This window comes from Borostomias antarcticus (assembly GCF_949987555.1).
Source record: "Borostomias antarcticus genome assembly, chromosome: 14".
NCBI lineage: Eukaryota > Metazoa > Chordata > Actinopteri > Stomiiformes > Stomiidae > Borostomias > Borostomias antarcticus.
Window position 1 is genome coordinate 9,840,287 of NC_140247.1, and position 22,884 is coordinate 9,863,170.

At 46.1% G+C, this 22,884-nt stretch overlaps 1 protein-coding gene across 1 annotated transcript; it reads left to right on the forward strand.

Annotated features, from left to right (window-relative positions):
* Positions 1-7,805: 7,805 nt before the first annotated feature.
* LOC311317740 (integrin beta-3-like) lies at positions 7,806-22,469 on the forward strand (the record flags this gene model as incomplete). Its single annotated transcript, XM_084448839.1, is given in 16 exon segments — positions 7,806-7,872; positions 9,497-9,582; positions 10,153-10,357; positions 10,663-10,915; positions 11,080-11,242; positions 12,235-12,390; positions 12,393-12,398; positions 12,568-12,663; positions 13,448-13,537; positions 13,723-13,857; positions 14,249-14,678; positions 19,869-20,091; positions 20,874-20,974; positions 21,141-21,257; positions 21,996-22,162; positions 22,404-22,469. Coding segments are annotated over 16 exon segments (2,361 nt in total).
* Between the last annotated feature and the right edge of the window lie 415 nt (positions 22,470-22,884).

Genomic DNA, 22,884 nt, shown 5'->3' on the forward strand with positions numbered 1-22,884 from the left:
AGATGGAGAGAGAGAGGGAGAGAGGGAGGGAGAGAGAGAGAGAGACAGAACTGGAACTTTCTGTGAGGTGTTAAAATAGAAAGCAATAACGTTCATAAGCCCCGCTAAACATTTAACTGGAAGTGTTCTCTGTTTATCAACTCACAGACAGAACAGGCTGCTGGCGTTATTTTCCTAAAGATGAACTCCCCAGGGAGCAGTCTCTGTTATTGAGATGTATTATTCAAATATCACTTTATCTCTTCAGGGTTCAGTCTAGTATTATTGCAGCTGCTCATGATGTCATGGATATAGGCTACTGTACTTTATATGGATTTGTCCATACTATACTCGGAGTATATCCATGCCTACTGTATGTCTATAGAACCATTTGCAACAATAGAAGGATCCTCTGGTTCAGGTCCGTAAGGTTCTCTTTGAAACCCTAAATGGTTCTTTTCTGACCTGAAAAGGGCTCTATTCTAGAAAATGATTCTATAGCATTTAGAGTACAGTAAACACCGTATTCACCTTATACTCATTTTGCCTTTTACAGTCATTTGACAGGGGGGCAATAGAACCACTCATCAGCTCAAGTCTAAATCATATACCACTGGGATCTTTGCGATATTACTTGCCTTGCAATAAACCATATTCTTTTGCATGTTATATTATTCAAATTGACCCACGGTGTTGTAGTGTCCTGTTAAAATTCATCTTTATTCTTTAATTTCACTGCAGGTCGTGACATGGATAGAATGTGTGGAGGCATGATCACCTACACTGCTCCCATGTGATGTGCTCAGAACATTCCCTTATACAAGAATATTCAGCCGCTGTGGACAGATGCTAATGTTTGTACAAAGGCTGTGAAATTCAATTTCGGATCTTCCTGATGTCTGAGTTTAAGTGGCTTCCAATCACGGAGTGACAAGAGCATGTTCAAACAGTTATTAGCGCTACAGAAACACATTTCATCAGCCTGGGCGGCTCTCAATTACAGTTCATTAATCACTCACTGATAACAAAAGAAGTGTTTGATGTCCAACAGGATGGAATAATCGTATTTGCATTTTTAATTAGCTCTAGGATTTATAGCTGCAAACAATAGGCTAATGCTGCAAAAGGCATTTTGTTCAAAGGTTTGAATTTTGATCCCTTATGTAGGGGGATTTTTCTCATTCATTTTTCCATTGCCAAGTACATTCTGATTTTTACATAAAAAACTATGCTTGGTGTCTCCAGTTTACTCCATGTACTTTCTCCATGGAAACTATGTACTTTCTACATCCACAGAGACCAGAGCCTGAGGTGTTTAGTAGTGCTACTGTAGCTATATCTGTAATTTCACAATTCATTATATATTGAACTTTAGATCATATACTGTAGGTGCCTGGACTTGTTTGCCCCACTAGATTCAAGATTCAAGATCAACTTTATTGTTCCACAAATGGAAAATTTGTCTTTGGCTTTCACCCATGCTGCAGCCTTAAAAAGACAAGCCTTCAGATATACAAATTCAAATGTGTAAGTGCATAAAAGTGCTCTAGTGCCTCCATACAAGCACAAGACAATTGAAATACAATAAGCAATACAAATACAATGCAAAAATACCCCTATGAGGATAATAAATATTCTTGTCTTGTCTCGTGGTAGGATTAGACCCACTGGTGGGAAAGCATACAGCAGCGCCTTCAGCCAGGGGGGCGTGCGCGAACGCGTCCACCCCTAGCGGAGGCTGGTCCTGCTGAGTCGGGGAGAACCAGACGGGACAGAACAGATCCACCTTAGCCGCTCCGAACCGGGCCCAGAGTTGAGCCGTAACCAGAGGATGTAGGCTCCACCCACCCGGTTGCGGCTCTCCCCGGGACGTCACATCAAGCCTACCCCGACGTCCAGTGTTTTCTAAACCAGCCTGTTTTTGTTGTACCCAGCATTACTCCGGTTGTGTCTTCCCCAGGATTTTGTTCCCGCGGACCCTCTTCCTCTCGCGTTTCCCCGACCTCGGCTCTTCCTGTGCTCCCTCAAACCCCTGCCCTGCCCACGTGTCCACAGACCCCCAGAACCTCTCGAACCACCCCCGAACCCCTGGACCCCCTCAGATTGACCTCCCGGTACCGCCCTTGCCTCGTCCCATGGACCTTCCTTCGGATCTCAGACTGGACTCTTGATAGACGCACACACAAACAACACCTGTCCCGCCTGTCATTGTACGCTCACTGGTAAACCACAGTCCTGACATAACACCTTACACATAGCTAACTACACATCCCATATCCACAACTACAAGGGCACCATACACTCTTCCACACTTCCCCTCCCCTACCTGCGAATGAATACACCCTCGGGCTAAAGGACCCCCCCGCTCTGTGCCGAGAGTGAGAACGCTACCATTCACAACAGTTCTTGGGAACCTTGTCATCTCATTTGCATATCCAACTGGGGCTGACACGGCATTGGCTGCCGCCGGTCCCAGCGAAACACGACAACGGTCAGGTTTTGGTCAACAACATGGACTCTAAGGGCCAGATGTACTAACATGTTAGTGCCCATTTTTGGCGTTATTTCGTCGCACTATGCGCCAGACAGCATGGCATGGTGTATAATACATGATGAGGTGTGCTAACAGGCCAAACAAAACACTAGCAGCGCGAGCCTAGCCTAATGAAATTCTTCTCCGGTAGCGTTCTTGCCAGGAATAAAAAAAGGTCACACAAAACAAAACAAAACGGCCGCCGAAGAGAAGGAATGGCGGCAGGTATTCTCTGTGCTTAGAATGACACTATTTGACTCCAAATTGCTCAGAACAAGAATAGCTAGAGTCTGCAGGCTAAGAGGAATCCACGACAATGATGCTAGATCGACAAGAAGAAGGGAAATTTCATAACAACTGTACATGATGACATGCATCGGGGGTGGGGGACGACAGGTTCATTGTGCACTCGTTCACAAGTTCAGGTTCACTGTGCAATAGTCTATGAAACTCCTAAAAAAACATTGCACTTTGAGAAGTATTTGTCTGTTTTTCCAGATTTGTAAGGATTTTTGAATTCCTTATACAATAACCTTTCCAAAAATGTATAGTTTTGCAAATCCCCCCCAAAAATCCAACGAAAGTTAAAATCAAAGCATAATGAATCTGACTAATAGATTAGCAGATGAGATTTAGTAGGCATAGCTTCCTTTTTGTCAATATTAGATTGGGGTAAAATTATTATCACAATGCTTGAAAACGTCATCCACAAGGGACAGCTCCACTAACGATGTACTGTAGTTGCGATGTACCTTACAATGTAGGCCATCTTACGAGGCCTACTAAGGGATAGTCTGGGAAACACTCGTAGGAAAAACAGCCCCTTTGCCAAGGTATACCTTAAGAACTGTCGTAGATCGCTAAGGTACATCGTAACTGGGAAAACGCGGCTTTCAGTTTAGTTCTGTTCAGTTTAAGCCTACTTTATTCGTAGACTACCCTTAGTTAGATTTGGTTTGCAGTAGTCATACATACAATAGGCAAACAGAATATAACAATTGCCTATCATGACTCCCAACGTGTATCAAGATATAAATAAACATGGAGGTACGTAAAGTATATACTAGCCTACTGTGTATGCCTCAGACTTGTTCCTTAGCAACAGAAGACCTGTGAGCATTGTGACAGATGATTGGTTCAGTTATTTTGGTTGGGAAGTAGAGAGACGATTGGACGGAGCGGACAGGAAAGAGTTTTTTTCACTTGGCTCAAGGGAATTGGCAGCCTAGCAACACAAACTCAGTGAAGTCATCTCCTAGCAACAGGGAGGTGTTTGGCCCCACCCACCGCTGTCTTTAGGGGCCTCCACACGGGGGCATGGCTCTGCCTGAACACGGAGTCCCCCCTACACCCCCCCCCCACCCCCAACACCCTTCATCTCCCACACCTTAGTAGGAGTAGACATAGGATGTCGCTCCAGTCCAATTAGTCTAACAGATTCCCTTAAGCCAAGTCTTTATTTGATGATCAAAGCATACAAAAGGAGGTTGTTTAGTGTGTGTGTGTGTGACTGTGTGTGTTCGTGTGTGTGTTCGTGTGTTCATGTGTGTGTTCATGCGTGTGTGTGTGTATGTGCGTGCATGTGTGTGTGTGTTCGTGTGTGTGTTCATTCATGCGTGTGTGTGTGTGTGTGTGTGTGCTTCTAACAGAGTGGGGTGGGAGATGCAGAGGAGAATAAATTAGGAGGAGCTGGTTTGAGGGTGAGCAGTAAAGTAGCGAGGGGGCTTGTAGGGTGTCAGACTGGGAGAGTGAATGAAACAGTGATGAGAGCCACAGTGAGAGGCCATATTCTGAGCTCCAGGGACCACCTGTGACCTGTGGGACTCCTGAATACAGAGAAGATAGCAGTCATTAATTACACACTGGGTCTAATGGACACAGCGCAGTTACCGGCCCACAACAACCTCTCAATATTCATTCAGTGCGATAATGGCTTCATTGCCTTAATTTGCTTTTGCATTACTGGTCTATGCACTGTGTGCGTGCGTGTGTGTGTGTGTGTGTGTGTGTGTGTGTGTGTGTGTGTGTGCGTGTGCGTGTGCGTAGCTTGACATGACACATGCAAACAGCGGACTGCGAAGCAAAGTAATCACTTATTTAAGTTTTTATATTATTTCCGGCGAGAAAGTAACCATGGAGATTCCCCGAAGTAACCATGGAGATTCCCTGAAGTAACCATGGAGATTCCCAATATGTGGTCAGTTTATCCTAATAGCCTGTTTGTACATCTGCATCGAAGATTTGAGCGCAACATTATTCATTCTTCTGGTGAGGTGATGTCGTCATTTTTAAAGTCGCACTGAAATGAAAAAAACATTCTGTCCCATTTTGGTTCACATAATTGGTCATAGTGTTCGCCCATTCAACGAAGTATGCCTAAACAAATTACTAAATTCTACTTTTGTTGTAATCTTATATCAAAGTATATAATTTCTTACTTCCTGGAAAACGGTAGGTCACGTGCAATGACGACAACAGGTACCTTAGATTTTAGGCCAGTAATCTCACAACATCCACCCGTCAATCAACGCTATCCTTCTATCGAATCTGTCTAAAGTTCTTAAAACCCGTCCACTTGTCAATGTTCCAATCAAATTCCTCTAAACGCATGTCCCACCCTCATAGCCTCTTTGCGTCGGAAATACGTCAAACTACGGAAGTTAGATGATCTCAAACGTCCGTTTCTACTTTAAGTTAGTATCACAGCCATATTGGTTCATAGTCCAAAAGTCCCTACGGGAAAAATGAATGGAATTAGCAAAAAATGTCATAAAATAAGGTCTGTGTTTAACAGAGACTCCCAGAATAGAGTATGTTTTGATCGAAAACTTACATTTTGAGTTGGTTCTGAGGTCGATGTTGTTGAGATATGCTAACTGTGAAACTAGACTACATTACTTTTCAGCCTACAAAGTGACATCAGACCTCACTCTATGCTCCGGTAGCATCTTTGTTGCCTAGCAACATACCGTATGTATGTGCGAGCAATGCAACATGTTCTGCGCCCTACCTCGCGTCGAGCAAAGAGAACATTTCTTGTCATGTAGGCCAGTGGTTCCCAAAGTGGGGGTCGGGACCCCCTGGGGGGTCGCGAGACGGGGATGGGCGGTCCTGAGATGATGAGGTGGGGGGGGTTGCGAGATCAAGAAAACAATTAAAAATATCCTATTAACCATAATTGCTACAAAAGTTAAAAATAGTATTTACATGTATAATAATACAGCTACTGCTATTGTAAAATATTACAATAGATTGTGTTCTTTTGTTGTTGTTGTTGCTGTTAAACCTATTGGTGCGTGTGCGCAGACATTTGCATGCTTCAACCACCTCCAGGTATAGAGGGGGTCGCAAGTCTCTGGCAACGTTATTTTGGGGGTCGTGGGCTGAAAAGTTTGGGGACCCCTGATGTAGGCAGCTTGACACCAAAAGCTCATCCGTTTCCCGCTCCTCTCCTATGCATTTCGGCAGATCAACACTGAACATCACGGGGTCTTTGACGTTAGTCTCCCCCTCCATTTACTCTTTCCAGACCATTTCTGTCAGTGCCCGTTTTGTTCTCTCTGACTGCAGCATGTTACCCAGCAGGCAGTGCGAGAACCCCATGGCGCCAAAGAGTAGCCGAGTACTTCACTATGACCCTGTGGAGAGAGAGAGCGAGAGAGAGAGAGAGAGAGAGAGAGAGAGAGAGAGAGAGAGAGAGAGAGAGATCAGTCAACCTCTCTATTCATCCATCACTCTCTCAGACTCTGGCTGTGAGTCTCTCTTTCACTACAGCCTCATGTGAGCGTCTCTCTACCTGGGGACACCTGTTGAGGACACGTCTCAGTCCCAGAGACGGAGGGGCCAGCAGGTCGGATTCAAACGCGTCATCATAACACTGTCTCATGTGAGTACAGCCAGGGCACGAAAGGTAGGCAAACCTTTACCTGAGAAGACCCCCTCATCCCTGGACAACCTTCCCTTCACTGGGGGGTGGTTTCCATTAAGTCAAACCCGCTGAAGAGGAACATGGTGAACTGGTTGAAGTTAACCAAACAGTGGTGTAGTTGGTGGTGTGATTGCCTTAGCTTTAGTGTGCCCCTGGTAGCCTATATGGGGGTAACGACTGACCCGTGCAACCTGCCCCCTGCCCCCTCCTGCTCCTCCAGCTCACAGTCTTAATTGGGTGCCGTTGACCTCCTCTCTAGCTCTTTACCCTACGCAATGGGAGCCATGCTCTCGCCAAAATGCCATTTGTTCAGTCAGAAGAGAGGAGGAAGAGGGGGAGGGGGGTACATAGAAGCCATGGAACCAACAGAACCAATCATCCGCAAAGTAGCCAATAGAGGGTCCATGAAGTATTACCCCCCCCCCCCCCCCCCCCACATGGACAGCCAAGAGCAGTCAGAACCTAGTTCCAGCACACTGCCTGGGTATTAGAACTTATCTACAGGTATCTATTCTTCTTCTTCTTCTTCTGTCACCCCCTCCTCACTGCAATTCCTCAACATCTGAAGCAGTAGCCTAGCAACCAGCCAGACTGAGAGAATTGGAGTAGTGATTCAATAAATGGACGAGAGCAGAGATCAGAGGGAGAGAGAGAGAGAGAGGCTATTGTCTGCCCCCCACCAAGTTAATTTCCACAGGGCTGACGGGCAGCAGTAGCAGTGGAGACTGCGTGGGCATCGATCTACTAATGTTTTGTTCACCTTCACTCCCTCGCTATCCCTGATATTTCTTGCTCCCATTTTGATAGCAATCTGTTTCTCGAGTGAGAGTTTGGTGTGGTTGGGAGAGTGTGCGTGTGTAGCCTACGTGTGCGTGTGAAAAGTGTTGTCGGTTTTTCCAGCAGGGGGCTCTACAGCACAATTCACAAAACTTTCTCAAGTCCTCCTCAGTAATACAGGTAAGCAGTCCTCACCTGTATTAGGCTACAACTTACCCCGACGATAGACATGCGTTGTGTATGTACCTCTCTGTAGTTATAGGCGACAATACAACAATCTTATTCTAAACAACATTAGGGTTAATTTCCTTATGCATTTGACGGGTTGCAGGCATATGTAGCAACGGAAAATAGGTAAACTACGTGTTGTTTCTCAATTCTCGCTGTAATAACCACGATGTCCGTATGAGTAAGTTGGTGGGTTTTGCAACAATGCGGTAAAGATTAGTCCTGTCTATATAAAAGCTTAGCCGTGTCTAGGTGATGATTTGCGACAGACCTGCCTACGTACCTAGGGTGTGGATAACAGACACAGGCACTGCGAGCCAAGTTGATCAACTGCGCCCCAGACAGGCACGTTAAGCTACTATGGGAACTTTTTTAGACCGACTGTGGATATTGTTCATATTATTAACAGCATCCGCTGGGGTTTTCGGTGAGTTATAGCATATTTAATTCAATATAATTAGTTGGCTTTATATCATCTTAGGCTACAGTAAAGCAAAATACATGAATGTCTGCAATTCAGTATCGGTTTCTTTTGCATAAGTAGATTACAGTAGACGTAGGCTTGTCTGTGGTGGTAGACTATTTTATGCCCTACTTTTTATTTATTTATTATTATTATGTATTAATTATTTTATCTTTTATTGCGCTACTGGATTGGAAGTTGTGTTTGATAGGCTACCATATAAGGGAAAGCTAAATCCCGCGACCTTACTCCACCGGGCTCTTACAGTATTTGTATTGGCCACACCTTTAACTTAGGTCAACACAAACACGTCACCTTAATACAATAGGTAGGCCTACTGACATATGTGTACAAATCAAAACTAAACTAAACCTACCAAAACAGACTGCTGCTATGAAAATTTATTATTATTATTATTTTTTTTATATGAAATGAGTCCTCTATGGGTCTTCCTGAATGTATTGCTGCAGGACAGATGTTCAACGCCCCTGTTGCATGACTGGACAGGCTTAGGAGGCCTAGTCAGAGCTGCCGTGGGTGGGCCTGCTGCTCACTCAGCATTACGACAACACATACGATTATTGTGTGTAACAAAACGGAGAACTTCTCCAAACCAATGTCACATATAAGCTACTTGATTATGTCACCACCAGGGTAGCACGAGTTCTTAGTGGTTAAGTGTCCAAACCTCTTGCATGTTAGAACATGTGATTATCTCACTGTACTGTCATTCTCTCTCTCGGATATATGAAGACCTATCTGCCTAAATGTCTATGTTCGCTCCTCTGTGACTGTGCACCAAGGAATCTTTATTTTTTTAAATCATGAAAATAACTTTTTGAATGAGATCTCTCTTTTTTGAGTGCGACCCAGATCTCTCAATTAATCAATCAATCAACCAATCAATCAATCAACCAATCAATCAATCAATCAATCAATCAATCAATCAATCAATCAATCAATCAATCAATCAAAGCTTTATTTGTAAAGCGCATTTCATACCCAGAGGCAACACAATGCGCTTTACAGAGAACAAGGGAGGTGGGTATACGACCCACCCCTACATATTCCAGAGGGAAGCAAAAAAACAGTATCACCCGGGTGCCAGATAAGTGAGCTGTAAAAATTCTTCCCTGACTCCTCTCAACAAGGCGATCGAGCAAGCTCCTGGAGTATGTTTGTCTACCAGATAAGAACATTTATAAAGCAATACATTACATTAAATTACATTTTCAGAGTAAGAGAAGCTAAAAAACAACATAGGAGAGACATGGCAAATAGGCCTACTGGTGTGTGTTTGCTATGGACCAGGCCTTAAGCCGGAAGTGGGCTGGTGTATGTCTGTGTGTACGTGTGTGTGTGTGTGTGTTAACTAAATGCTACTACATCCACAGCAGACACAGGGGTATCTATCGGACTCAGGGAGGTCTGCTGGTGACAGTGGGGCATCCACTGGACCTGGTTAGAAAATAGGAGGGATCCTTGAAGTATATTTCCTTTTTGGTTACACGCACCATTTTAGAGATACCGGTTAAGCGCAATGGTAACTATTCTCTCTTTCCCGCCTTTTTTGTTGGTTATATTTCAGGCTCCAATATCTGCACATCGCGAGGGGTGATCACCTGCCGGCAGTGCTTGGCCATTAGTCCCAGCTGTGCTTGGTGCTCCCAAGAGGTGAGATCCCAGCACAACACCACCCCCATGTAACCTACGCTCGGAGATGGAGTTGAGTCTTCTCAGGCTGCATGTCCGGGCTTGAATCCCTTTTCCAAGACGCATTCCTCCGGTAGCACATACAATGATGCTGTCACGCACCATGTCTTTGACCACGATTTGCATTCTCTTACTGGGAAAGCATTAATTTACGGCTGAACATGTTCATAAACTACCCCACCCCCACCCCTCCGGCATATAATGTGTTGCCCAACATTGAATGAGTGAGTAATGTACAATGAGTGACTGGTCCATAATGTGTAAGTCAAGGCAAGGGCAAGGCAAGTTTATGTGTATAGCACATTTCAGCAACAAGACAATTCAAAGTGCTTTCCCAGATAGCAAGCGGATCTGGGCCATATATGGGCCGGAACTAAGCCACAAGTGCCAGATCTGGCCTGTATATGGCCCTGATCAGATTGCTGTCTGGGTTACATGAGACATGAAAAGCACCAAAACAAAGTGCAACACATAAAAATGATGACCCGTGTATGATGACATGCGGTTGACATGTGGTTGACATGCGGTCAGGAGCTCGGCCAGGGAGGGGCCGGCGTGTCCCGCTGCGATCTGAGGCAGAACCTTCTAGACGGAGGGTGCGAGGAGGGGGCGCTGGAGTTCCCCGCCAGCGCCATCACCGTCCAAGAAAACAAGCCCCTCAGCAACAAGGCGTCGGGGGCGGCCGATGATGTCACCCAGATCCGACCCCAGAAGCTCCACCTCACTCTCAGACCGGGTACGGTGCGCGCCTGCGATCCGTTCCCGATTCACAAGTCAAGTCAAGTCAAATTTATTTGACATGGCACATTTCATGCGACAAGCACAGACTCAATGTGCTTCAAGAATAAAAAAAGACATTATACATGATAGGACAGTAAAATAAGAATGTATTACAAATATAAAATCATCTAGGATAACAAAAAATGTGATAATAATAACATAAAACGTGATAATAGTGACACGCCAAAAAGCGTTGGACTTCATCCTTCTTCTTCTCTCACTCCTTCTCCCCTCTCTCCCCGTCCCCCCCGTCCCCCCCAGACGATCCTCAGCGTTTTACCATCACGGTGAAGCAGGTGGAAGACTACCCAGTGGACCTGTACTACCTGATGGACCTGTCCTATTCCATGAAGGATGACTTGGCCCGCCTCCGTTCCCTGGGTGACAAGCTGGCGGCGGCCATGAGCCGGACCACCAGCAAACTACGCATGGGCTTCGGAGCGTTCGTGGACAAGCCCCTGTCCCCGTATATGTACACCTACCCTGAGGAGGCAGTCAGGAACCCCTGCCATGGGTGAGTGTGTGTGTGTGTGGGGGGGGTCTCACCGGGCAGAGGAGGGGTTTTGGGAGGATGTGGTCATCGCAGCGAGGGTGTGTCATGCTAAAAAAACGATCTGTGTTTATAACGGCCTTATAACGTTCAGTGTCGGTGTCCCCTGGCGGGTTTTGCGTGTGAAGGATCCAGACCCAGTGCATGCCCCAGTTCGGCTACAAGAACGTGCTGTCCCTGACGGAGCAGTTGGCCAGCTTCTCCGAGGAGGTGAACAAGCAGAAGATTTCCCGAAACAGGGACTCCCCCGAGGGTGGCTTCGACGCCATCATGCAGGCCGTGGTGTGCAAGGTGAGGACCGTACCGTACCATCCAGGTGAGGAGCGCACCGTATCAGTCAGGCCGTGGGGTGCAAAGTGAGGACCGTACCGTATCAGTCAGGCCGTGGGGTGCAAAGTGAGGACCGTACCGTATCAATCAGGCCGTGGGGTGCAAAGTGAGGACCGTATCAGTCAGGCCGTGGGGTGCAAGGTGAGGAGCGTACCACATCATCCAGGCCGTGGGGTGCAAGGTGAGGAGCGTACCACATCATCCAGGCCGTGGGGTGCAAGGTGAGGAGCGTACCACATCATCCAGGCCGTGGGGTGCAAGGTGAGGAGCATACCGTGGGCACGCACGGACCAAGAAGCACTGGGTCGGTATTCATCAAGTGTTTTTTTGTGATCAATTTTTTAAATTAATTTCATAGACAAATAAAAACATAAATACACAAAACATCTACACATATACACCAAAAAAAAAAACAGGCACTCACCCGACCCCCCTCCCCACCCAACCCACCCCCCCAAGGTCCAGCACACCCAAACAGCTAAGTAATTAAGTTATTGAAACAGCACAACAAAATTGCCAAATCGGTATGTAAACCATTGTCAACAGTAGGCAAATTACAGAAAATAGTAAGTAAATGAGAATTAATAACGGATTAACCAATTAGGTTAGGTATTCATCAAGTGTTTCAGAGTAAGAGTGCTGATCGGAATAAGAGTGCAGAACGTTTTGTCTTTATGTAAACATAAAGCGCTGTGCATGATACTGTAACCATGGGTCCTTCACTATTCCTTTATCTCAACAGTCCCATCGAGGACATTGAGAAGTCTCTTATAAATGTCTACATGCGTCTTCTTCCCTCCTCTTTCTCTCTGTCTGTCCATCCCGAGCGCGGCACCGCTGCTGCTCACCGCTCCCCCAGGGGATGGCTCAAATGCGGACAACAAATTTCACACACTCAGGTGTGTGACAATCATTTGGACTTTAACCTCTAACCTTTTAACCATCTGTAATAGGATAAGATAGGCTGGCGTCCAGATGCCTCCCACCTGTTGGTGTTCACCACGGACGCGAAGACCCACATCGCCCTGGACGGGCGGCTGGCGGGCCTGGTGCAGCCCAACGACGGGCAGTGCCACCTCGATGAGGACAACAACTACGCCAAGACCTCCACACACTGGTGAGGACTGTGTGTGTCAGAATGTGTCGGAACAGTGCAGAACAAGATCTCTTCCCCGGGGGTTAATAAAGTATTTACATACCTAAAAGGCTGGTCTCTGCCTTAGCTTGTACTGTTATGTGAGGAGAAGAAGAAACGGTGTGAGAATGCGGCCTTTCTTTTCCTCTAGGACTACCCGTCTCTCGCTCTCATCACTGAGAAAATGTCAGAGAATAACATCAACCTGATCTTCGCTGTGACGGACTATGTGGTGCCTCTCTACAAGGTTGGTCTTCCTTAGGGAAGCTCAGGTCTTACTGATATGGCTCTGAGACAGCAGAGTTACCAGGGATAGGATTGTAGGTCCTCCTCTCACTGTCTATGTCCTGTAAGTGTGTGTGTGTGTGTGTGTGTGTGTGTATATGTATATATATATACAATACCAATCGGTATTATTAAAGGGGAGAAATAATCAACCGAAATAACGATAATAATACCGATTGGTATTGTATTTTATATCGTTGGAAAGCCTGATTAGTCATCTTTACAACGAGGTACAACTTGAAAGGATTGTGCATTCATGGAATGAGCAACTCAGCTAAACGTATGGGTAGCGTCCCCCAAAAATGTGCCAAAATCCCATGCAATATTCTTCTATTGTGCCTGCGTATGGATCTTCCACACGCTACTGAGGTCCCTGAGAGGGTCAAACGAATGAAGTGTAAAAATGGCCAATGTGTGTTGTTTTTTCCATATTACTGTGGGAGAGTGCAATTGTCCAATCCACCGAGCAACTCAAAACAAGAGTGAATACCGACAGAAGAATATTGCAGAGGATTTGGGCACATTTTTTGGGGCGTTACCCATACGTTTAACTGTGTTGCTCATTCCACTAATGCACGACCCTTACAAGTTGTACCTCGTTGTAAAGGTGACTTATCAGGCTTTCCAGCGATATAAAATACAATACCAATTGATATTATTAAAGGGGAGAAATAATCGGCCCAAATAACGTTCCAAACTTTTTCTGTGGAGTATATATAATAAGTCCCCCTGGTTCCTCCCCTTAGAACTACAGCGCGCTCATCCCGGGGACCACCGTGGGGGTCCTGGCAGACGACTCAGGAAATGTGATCCAGCTCATCGAGACCGCTTACCAGGTGAGGGACAGCTTATCTGTTGATCCTCATCAAAATAAGTCTCAGTGGTTACTACATCTCCCAACATTACGATCCGAATCTACTCTACAGATACTCGCTGTATTTTAACGTCATGTAAAACGCGATGTGATCGTCCTGATATTTTAACGTCATTGCGATCGGTCACCCCTGACCCCCCCGAGCAGAAGATCCGCTCTAAGGTGCAGCTGGAGCTGCTGGGTGCTCCGCCTGAGCTGGCCCTCTCCTTCAACGCCACCTGCCTGAACGGAGAGGTCATCCCCGGGGTCAAGTCCTGCACCGGCCTCAAGATAGGAGACACGGTCCGTGCTACACACTTCCCGGATGTCAATTGGAGCCTATAGACGAATAACCATATATGTCCGTTTGGATTTTTTGGAGAGAGCTTGATCAGTAACAGATGTACAGGCTATTCTGATCATATTTTGTGTGAATGATAGCCTATACTATAACAATGTACACAATATCTTATATGTAATTATATGCATTTAGTGTCCTTCTGATGTAAAAGTCAGAAGATACTGAGATTACAAAACAGTAACACACCTGTAAATGTTAGTGACTTGTATGTTTATTCGTCTGTAGGCTTCAATTCACTGTCCTTTTATCAAATGCTTAACCTATCAAGTTCAAAGAAAACGTTGGTACTCGCTGGACAGTTTATTCCGCAACGAACACGGCTGTCCCCCGCAGGTGTCGTTCACGGTGGAGGCGCGTTTGCGCGGCTGCCCCAAGAAGAAGAAGCGCACCTTCACCATCAAACCCCTGGGGTTCAAGGACGCGGCGGAGGTGACGGTCGACTTCGCCTGCGGCTGCGACTGCGAGGCCCAGGCTGAGCCGGACAGCCCTCTATGCAACCAGGGCAACGGCACGTACGAGTGCGGGACGTGCCGGTGTCTCCCGGGGCGTCTGGGCCCGCGGTGCGAGTGCGCGGAGGGGGACTACAGCGCCTCAGATCAGGATAACTGCAGCCCCGGGTCCGACGACCAGATCTGCAACCGGAGGGGCGACTGTCTGTGCGGTCAGTGCTCCTGCCACAGCAGCGATTTCGGCAAAGTGTGGGGGAAGTACTGCGAGTGCGACGACTTCAGCTGCCTACGCTCCAAAGGGAAGCTGTGCTCAGGTGAGTGGACGCACGTCTGGGTCTCAACACGACGGGTTCAGTTGAGTTTCGCATGTTTTTTATCGCCGGCGGGCTGTTTTCTTGTTCACTTTGTTCCAGAGGAAACAAACAAACTATCTGTGGTTTTAGTATTAGGATCAGTCGTCAACAGTTCCTTTGCAGGGCCGAGGCTTTCACAGGAAAGATGGTGCGTCCCTTTTCCGGACGGCTGTCCACGGTTTTTTAGTTGACCTCACACCACCCATAATGCACCCTGCTCTCAAATAAATCGACTCTCCACTAGTCTGTTCAACTTTAGATCGTAGATAACTTTAGTCATAGATAAACTGTTCTTATGCTTTATAAATGTAGTCACTATAAGTCATTTTTTAATCAACTAAATGAGATCTATTCGCTCGTCGATCTTAATCGGTGTTCCAGACACTCATTGGAATGAAGTATGATGTTCTATCACTCCCTATCGCAAGCCTGCACAGCTCAGGCACTTGCTCAATCAAAGTGATAAAACTTGAATCGCTGCAGCTTGTCTTCGGGTGATGAAATGCTACTTCGTGAATTAGTCGTGAGCTTGTTGTTCCTGTGTGTGTGTGTGTATGTGTGTGTGTGTGTGTGTGTGTGTGTTGCCTGTAGCTATGATATTAGCTGATAAAGCTCCCGACACTCCTTGTGTTCACGCGCCCAAGAATTTCACTAAAAGCATAATTAGCACACCGTTTGTCTCCCAGTGCCAAGGCTACGTCACGCTTTTATTTTATGTCCCAGTCTGACCTCTCCTCAACTATCCATGCAGCCAGTCTGACCTCTCCTCAACTATCCACGGACCGCAGAGTTTCCACCGTTCCCATGGTCGACCCTTCAGATTTCCTGTTTGTTATTGTATCAACCAGACTTCCATTCACGTCCCCTCCTCTCCCAGCCAGAGCACCCCTCTAGGGGGACAGGGGGACAGAGACAGCGTCACTAAACCCATTCAGCCTGTCCCTCTGGGAAGGTCTTAGAGTTGGGTTATTGTAAGTGTACAGGGGTTCACGGGAGGATCCGGTAACCGGACGTTAATGGCAAAATGTCTTACGACTATGTCATCAGTCTCTACATGATAAAAGAAGTCTGAACGTCTTGAGAGTTGAGGGGAGTCTGTGGGGAGCCTTAACGAAGTGTTGGTGTGGAGGTCGTTCGAGGCTTAACGAAGACCTCTGGAGTTGTAAAATACGTGTTTTTTCGCATGTTGTCAATCACAGTGTCCCTAAGACCCTTTGGATGGCTCAGAGTGTCCCTGACCCCTGACCCTCCCGGACCCATGGGGGGGTGGGGGTGTTCCTCTGTTATGGGATGGAGCCTGGGGCAGAGGAGCAGACGGGGCCAGCAAGCATGGCCCCCGGGCACATAAACAGACAAGAGAGAACAGGAAAGTTAGCATTCCTCTGGCACTTTGCCACACCCCCTCCTCTCTCTCTGTCTCTCTCTCTCTCTCTCTCTCTCTCTCTGTCTCTGTCTCTCTCTGTCTTTATACCCCTCTTTTACTCATTCTGTGTGTGCGTGTGTGTGTGTGTGTCTCTCTCTCTCTCTAGTTCTTGCTCACCCCTTCCCTTTCTTGTGTGTTTACAATGTAATATAAATGTGTTTACAATCTATTTCTGCACATTCCCTTCTCTCAGTCTACCTCCCATACAGTATACACATATCTCTACATTATATTACATTTATATCCTCCACATTCCTCTCCCTCCCTCCCTCTCTCTCTCCCTCCCTCCCTCCCTCTCTCCCTTCCTCCCTCCCTCTCTCTCTCTCCCTCCCTCCCTCTCTCTCTCTTTCTCTCTCTCTCCCTCCCTCCCTCCCTCCCTCTCTCATGTACCCTGTGATGAATGGGGAGAATTAGGGCGCTGTCTCTGAAGGAGATGGTTTGATGGTTTAGAAAGCCCCCTTGTATGTTTGTTGTTAAACCTTACAACATATAAGGTAATAAGAGAGTGAATCACTGGTTTCTGACAACCAAACAGGATGTAACGTGTGTGATGCTAGCCAAACAGGATTAGGTTATTTCTCCTTACGAGGGAAACTGTCGTTGGATTTGGATGTCCTTCAGCTTGTTTTTAGCTCGCAGCTTAGCTTGGCAAAGCTGTAAAACATTAAACGCCTCAGCTGGGATGGTAAATGTGTTTTTAAGACGGTGATTTAGCAGATTTGGCTTTGACGGAAACCGCACACACACACATACACATACACACAGTTATCTAAGAGTGATGATAGAGTCGGGGTGGGGGGGGGGGGGTTAGACCTTGGCAGTGGTGGGGGGGTCTGCCTGAACACATGAATGGCTTATTCTCCTGGTTGCTGAACACCTCATTGCACCTCACTGAGGTCTCAACACATGTGGAGGGCGCGCACAGAAAACACATTCTCCGTTCTCTCCCGTTGTAGCTGATGAGATGATCTTGATCTTCGCAAAATCTCACAGCAGTGCTTCATCCACACAGCTTCATCCACACAGCTTCATCCACACAGCTTCATCCACACAGCTTCATCCACTCAGCTTCATCCACGCAGCTTCATCCACACAGCTTCATCCACGCAGCTTCATCCACACAGCTTCATCCACACAGCTTCATCCACGCAGCTTCATCCACGCAGCTTCATCCACACAGCTTCATCCACGCAGCTTCATCCACGCAGCCTCATCCACGCAGCTTCATCCACGCAGCTTCATCCACACAGCTTCATCCACACAGCTTCATCCACACAGCTCCAACTCTGCCAGTTAGCAGGTCTCGGCCTACCCCCCTCGTCCAGGCTGAATCAGCTGTGTGGCCCAATAACGGCTCTGAGTCATTCGGGGGAAGCTCAAGGATGTGGTCATCCCAGACATGGACCCTCCCAGGGTTTGGGAGGGCAGCACTGAGCTGGACTCATCTCTCAGCTTCCTGCCTTTGTCTGACTGTACTCGCTGGGGATTTAGTTACAGTTGAATTACATTCGATTTCACTTTTCATAGTTCCGTTTTTTTGGGATGATTCATTGTTTTTCTCAAGGATTCTAGCTGAGATTGAAGTAGATGGGGGAGTTGAATGAGGAATAGAGTGTGAGTGAGAGAAGTAGAAAAGAGGGGCCATGTTTGTAGTCAGATGAACTGTCGGCCTCTGAAAACAGGCTGGTGTTGAGAGAGAGAGAGAGACTGGGAGAGAGAGACTGGGAGAGAGAGAGAGACAGGGAGAGAGAGAGAGAGAGAGAGAGACTGGGGGAGAGAGACTGGGAGAGAGAGACTGGGAGAGAGAGAGAGACAGGGAGAGAGAGAGAGAGAGAGAGAGAGAGAGAGAGAGAGAGAGAGAGAGAGAGAGAGAGAGAGAAAGAGAGTCGGAGGAGAGGGAGAGAAGGGTGGTCCTGATGTTGTCTGCCTCGCTTTTATGCCCAGCAACACGTGTGCTGTTGATTGATCTATAAAATTGAAGTTGGGAGGCAGTGTATAGATAGTGTGTCTGACTGACTTATGTGGAATCATCATTAGCCCTTGTTGCTGAAATGTGCTATACAAATAGTCACCTTGGGTGCTTTTAAAAATAAGCTACTGGACTATAAAGCCGAGTCTTGTGTGTGTTTTAAATAATGTTGCCTTCTGTGTATGTTGTTGTTTGTTTGTATATGTTGTTGACTTTTGTATATGTTGCTGTTTTAATGCTGGGTAACTAGGGCCCTATCGAAAATGAGACCTTGATAAATAAAGGTGAAATTTAAAAAAATATAAATAAACTTCCCTTGCCTTATCAGGGGATGTACAGAATACCGCATAGCTTCCTGCTGTTCTCTCAACACGCACAATCAGCGCTGATAAGCTGAAAGAAGTGTGAAAATACAGCATGTCAGCGAGGGAGATACAAGAGATGGAGGAGATAGGAGAGATGAGCAGGTCTGTGGTGCCCTCAGACTGATAACTACGATGATGACACATTAGCTGGAAGAGTTGTGGTAACGTGTCACAGGAAATAGCCGAGACATAACTTAGAAGATGAGAGTGATATGCAGTCGCAGTCAGTGTCCTCAGCCCATCCCTGGTCAGAAAGCTTCTATAACTCAGTGGACACCCAGTCTGAGACAGAAACCCCAGGGGGGACAGCGGCGACACAACCCACCCCATCCTGGGAAAAATATGATCTGTCATTTCATTTATTTATAGATGGATTAATTCTCCCTCTTATTACATCACTGTAAACATGTAACTGCACAATGTTATTTCAATAATATCAATAATACGCAATGAAAGCACTGATAATATAGACACTCGCAGTTTTAAGTTTCAAAAGATTGCAACCCTCCCCCTTTGCCTCACAATGGTTTGATCCGCTGCCTCCCCCCCAACGCATGAGTCAGATGTGACGATGGGATGTTTGTGTTACTATAACTAACCACTCATCACCAGTACTTGGACTTGCAGGCCCTCGTTGCCACACATGGATACACACTCATCTACAGAGCTTAACACAAACAGTGACAATCTTGTGACGACACAACTCAATTATATGAGTGTGTTTGTTTGGAAGATACTTTTTCCCCCAAAATCAAATCAACTTTGTTGCCGTTCCTCTCAGTTCATATGCATAAAGGTTGTAGACTTTAAATGGAAAAATCACCATCTGGCAAAATGTTATCTTATAGTGATTAGTCAAGTCAAGTCAAGAGACAAGTCAAGTCAAGTTTATTTGATATAGCACATATTCAAGAATAAAAAGACATTATACATGATAGAACATTAAAATAAGAATGTATTACAAATATAAAATCATGTAACATAAAACGTGATAATAATATAACTACAGTAAAGAGACAATAAAAGTATAAAACAAACTTGGAGGTTAAAAGCTTGTGCAAAGAGATATGTTTTGAGCCTGTTTTTAAAACACAGTTGTAGCAGACCTTAATTCATGTGGTAGGGAGTTCCAGATAGCAGGACCATAATGGCTGAAGGCACCAGAAGCTAATTTAAAATGAACCTTGGGAATAGTGAGCAGAGCTTTACTTGACGATCTAAGCTCAGAAGATCTGGTTTATATTCAGTGAGCATGTCCGAAATGTAGGAAGGAGCTAGACCATTCATAGACTTAAAAACAGAAGTATTTTAAAAATCAATTCTCTGTTTTACTGGGAGCCAGTGAAGAGAGATTACTTTTAACTATGTCCTCATCGTCCCTCCCCCTCGTCCAGGACATGGGACCTGTGATTGTGGCTTCTGCCAGTGTGACTCAGACTGGAAGGGGCGAAGCTGCAACTGCTCCACCCGCACCGACACCTGCATGTCCAGCATGGGTCACCTGTGCAACGGCTGGGGCGAGTGTGTGTGCGGGGCCTGCCAGTGCACCCAGCCAGGATCCTACGGGGACACCTGTGAGAAGTGCCCCACCTGCCCCCACGCCTGCAAGATCAAGGAGTAAGTCGACTGCCGCTTACAGCCACTAGGGGGCCCTGCGAGCATGATTGCCGGTGGGAATTTTGTTAAAGTCGCACTGAAACGGACGTTTGTGATCATCTAACTTCCGTAGTTTGTCGTATTTCCGACACAAACAAGCTATGAGGGTGGGACATGCGTTTAGAGGAATTTGATTGGAACATTGACAAGTGGACGGGTTTTAAGAACTTTAGACAGATTCGATAGAATGATAGTGTTGATTGATGGGTGGATGTCGTGAGATTATTGGCCTAAAATCTAAGGTACCTGTTGTCGTCATTGCACGTGACCTACCGTTTTAATATAGAAATAATATACTTTGATATAAGATTACAACAAAAGTAGAATTTTGTACATTTTTGGGCATACATCGTTGAATAGGTGAACACTATGACTAATTATGTGAACCAAAATGGGACAGAATGCTTTTTTCATTTCAGTGCGACTTTAAGGTAATGAAAATTAAAAGTAAACATGTTGATGGGCCTTTGTCCTTTTAGTTTATCCATAGACCAGTGATCCATTGGGGAGGAAGTATGAAAGTATCTCACAAAAGTGAGAAGCTTGCACAAGAAAAGCAAGTACGGACATGAGGCTTGTTAGAGAGAACTTAGCCCATGGGCGCCATTATGCCTTGACAAGGTCTTGATAGCACTAGCAGGATGAGGAGTAGGAACGCTATTAAGGATGTGCTGTCCAAGATGATGATGATGACGACAGGGATCAAAGTTCCTGTTTTATAACTGTATTTGTTTTGTGTGCAGGTTGTGTGTGGAATGTAAGCACTTTAAGAGGGGAAGACTTTTTGATGACAACAGCTGTGCCAGAATCTGCAGAGATGATATTCAGTTGGTGGATGAGCTGGGTAAGAACTGATTTGAGACAAGCTGTAATGTGCACTACTTTTCGTTCTGCCTCTCTCTCTCTCTCTCTCTCTCTCTCTGTCTCTCTGTCTGTCTCTCTCTCTCTCTCTCTCTCCACATCTTTTCCAGTCGACCTGAATCTATTCTGTTCTCTCTCTCTCATCTCAGTCTTCCATAAGAATGCAAGGAACTGCACATATAAGGATGAGGACGACTGTGTGGAGCATTTTCAGTATTATGAGGATGCCAGCGGCAAGTCCATCCTGTTTCTAGTCAAGGAACCAGGTGAGTATATGTGTGTGTGTGTGTGTGTGTGTGTGTGTGTGTGTGTGTGTGTGTGTGTGTGTGTGTGTGTGTACGTATGCTGTATATAGAAAGTAGAGAAGAAGAACTGCGACAGGAAGCGAAAGACGGGCTCATTGCTAGGGCAGACTAAGGTGTTCCCAAATGTCAGCCCAAAAGTCAGGCGTGTGTGTCAGGCTAGGCTAGAGCTACCCAGGAACAGAGCAGACAGACAACACCCAGATAGCAAGCGGATGTGTAATGATTCTGGGCCATATATGGGCCGGAACTAAGCCACAAGGGCCAGATCTGGCCTGTATATGGCCCAGATCCGCTTGCTATCTGGGTACCACTCAGCTCTGATCCTCTGCCACTGTTACACTCCCCTGTAGTCATTACCAGCCCCAGAATAATGCCTCAAACAATAATGACGGTACCCTGGCGCCAGGGACGACATTTGGCACATAGATGTTGATGGGCACGACCAATTACATACTGTACTGTAGTTATGATCAAGCTCTGTGTTGATACGGCTGCCTCAGTGTATGAAAAGCCAACCAGTGTTGCTAGAACAAATTGCGCAATAGGTCATCAGCCATCATGATAGGTCATCAACCATGTACCTCTTTCTTCTTACCTCTACCCTACCCCCCCCCCCCCCCCCCCCCCTCCCCTGACACACACACACACACACACACCCCTCAACATCCTCCCCCGTCTCTCTCTGATGATCTCTCCCAGAATGTCCTGAAGGGCCTGACATCCTGGTGGTTCTCATGGCGGTGATGGGCGCTATTCTGCTACTGGGTCTGGCTGGTTTGCTTATCTGGAAGATGCTTGTCACGATCCACGACCGCAACGAATTTGCCAAGTTCGAAGAGGAGCGGGCCAAAGCAAAATGGGACACGGTGAGACTTGCTGAAAGATAGTTACACTGTAAAAGTGAGGAAGACGATGTGAGCCATTTCATGAGATGTGTGTGTACAGCAGTTACAGTATTAGGCTACAACTTGCAGCTGAGTTCTTGCAATAATTTAGTGACAGGCTGACATCTAGTGGAGGAAATCTGAATTGCATGATCTGTTTGAGAGTGACGTGTCTGATTTCGCAAGCTATTCTTTTCATGTATGATCTACCCCTGTTTTCCAGGGTAACAACCCCTTGTACAAAGGAGCGACGTCCACCTTCACCAACGTGACATACCGTGGGAACTAGGGACTGGACTGACCAGTGTGTAAAAACTCAGGGGCTCGTGAGAGAGAGGCAATAATGACTGAGGGGGGAGGAGCCTGTCTGCTGTCATGTGACGTCATGTGCCGACTACTGCTGAAACAAGAATATTGATGATTTCACAATATTCTGAAATTAAATTGTATATTATTATACGTGTTTTGTAAAAAATAAAAATAAAATAAAAAGTAGAAAAACTAAAACTATGCAAGATAATGTTACTCATCAGTGATCACAGACCTTTGGTAACAATATTATTTACACAAAATACAGGACTACAATATTTCTGTGCACCAAGTATTCTGCAGTTTTTCCTCTGTTAGTGCATCACAGACTAGCCCACCTCATCTGCCAATGTGGAAAAGTTTTGTATGGGGGTTTCTTATTCTGGTCAAATTAC